This window comes from Miniopterus schreibersii (genome assembly GCF_964146895.1).
Source record: "Miniopterus schreibersii genome assembly, chromosome: X".
Lineage (NCBI taxonomy): Eukaryota > Metazoa > Chordata > Mammalia > Chiroptera > Miniopteridae > Miniopterus > Miniopterus schreibersii.
Genome location: NC_138104.1, coordinates 45,609,940 through 45,611,438, shown reverse-complemented (window position 1 = coordinate 45,611,438; position 1,499 = coordinate 45,609,940). Strand labels below are relative to the sequence as shown.

Here is a 1,499-nt window from a genome sequence, read left to right as displayed (position 1 = left end):
CAGCCTAATTTGGAAAACTAGCCCAGCCTCCCGCACCGCCATTGGCCAAATCCACGGCTGGCCAAGCCGAGACGCTCTGCGATTGGCCGTGGTGGGTGCCTGTAACTCGCTCTGGTTGCTTTGGCTCCCCAGCAGGATAGATGTCAAAGGCTGAAGCTGCTCCCTTTGCCACATTATAACTAGTAGGGGATCCTCACCGACCATGGCCACAGCTGCCTCGAATCCCTACAGCATTCTCAGTTCCAGCTCTCTGGTCCACGCGGACTCTGCGGGGATGCAGCAGGGGAGTCCTTTCCGAAACCCTCAGAAACTTCTCCAAAGTGATTACTTGCAGGGAGTTCCCAGCAATGGGCATCCCCTCGGGCATCATTGGGTGACCAGTCTGAGCGACGGAGGCCCGTGGTCCTCTTCACTGGCCACCAGCCCCCTAGACCAGCAGGACGTGAAACCCGGGCGTGAAGACCTACAGCTGGGCGCGATCATCCATCACCGTTCGCCTCACGTCGCCCACCACTCTCCGCACACTAACCACCCCAATGCCTGGGGAACGAACCCGGCTTCAAACCCGTCCATCACGTCGAGCAGCCAACCCCTTAATGTGTACTCGCAACCTGGCTTCACCGTGAGCGGCATGCTGGAGCACCGGGGCCTCACCCCACCACCGGCTTCGGCCACCGCACAGAGCCTACACCCAGTGCTCCGGGAGCCCCCAGACCACAGCGACCTTGGTTCGCATCACTGTCAGGACCACTCGGACGAGGAGACACCAACCTCGGACGAGTTGGAACAGTTTGCCAAACAGTTCAAACAAAGAAGAATCAAGTTGGGTTTCACGCAGGCCGACGTGGGGCTGGCACTGGGCACTCTGTACGGCAACGTGTTCTCGCAGACCACCATCTGCAGGTTTGAGGCCTTGCAACTGAGTTTCAAGAACATGTGCAAGCTGAAACCGCTGCTGAACAAGTGGCTGGAAGAGGCTGATTCGTCCACTGGGAGCCCGACCAGCATTGACAAGATCGCAGCGCAGGGCCGCAAGCGCAAGAAGCGAACCTCCATCGAGGTGAGTGTCAAGGGTGTACTGGAGACGCATTTCCTCAAGTGTCCCAAGCCTGCAGCGCAGGAGATTTCCTCCCTGGCAGACAGCCTCCAGTTGGAGAAAGAAGTAGTGCGTGTCTGGTTCTGTAATCGAAGACAGAAAGAGAAAAGAATGACTCCACCAGGGGATCAGCAGCCACATGAGGTTTATTCGCACACGGTGAAAACAGACACGTCCTGCCACGATATCTAACTGCAGGAAGCGAGCAAGTGACCGGCCGCACTGGAGCAGCGCGGATTTCTCTTTCTCTCTCACTCCCTTCCTTTCACTCCAGCTTCATTATTGCTCTTTCTAGAGCTCTCTCTCTTCTCTCACTCCCCTCTCACCTTTTAAAATTTTATTTCTTTAACCCTCCTCCTTTTAACAGGAGATTCTAACTTATCTTAAGAAAGGAAACACACAC

The 1,499-nt window shown here is 56.0% G+C and overlaps 1 protein-coding gene across 1 annotated transcript; it reads left to right on the top strand.

The window, feature by feature from the left end:
* Positions 1-202: 202 nt before the first annotated feature.
* On the top strand, positions 203-1,288 carry POU3F4 (POU class 3 homeobox 4; the record flags this gene model as incomplete). Its single annotated transcript, XM_081125369.1, has 1 exon — positions 203-1,288. The coding sequence occupies one exon, from the start codon at positions 203-205 to the stop codon at positions 1,286-1,288; it is 1,086 nt and encodes a 361-aa protein (XP_080981495.1).
* Positions 1,289-1,499: the final 211 nt, after the last annotated feature.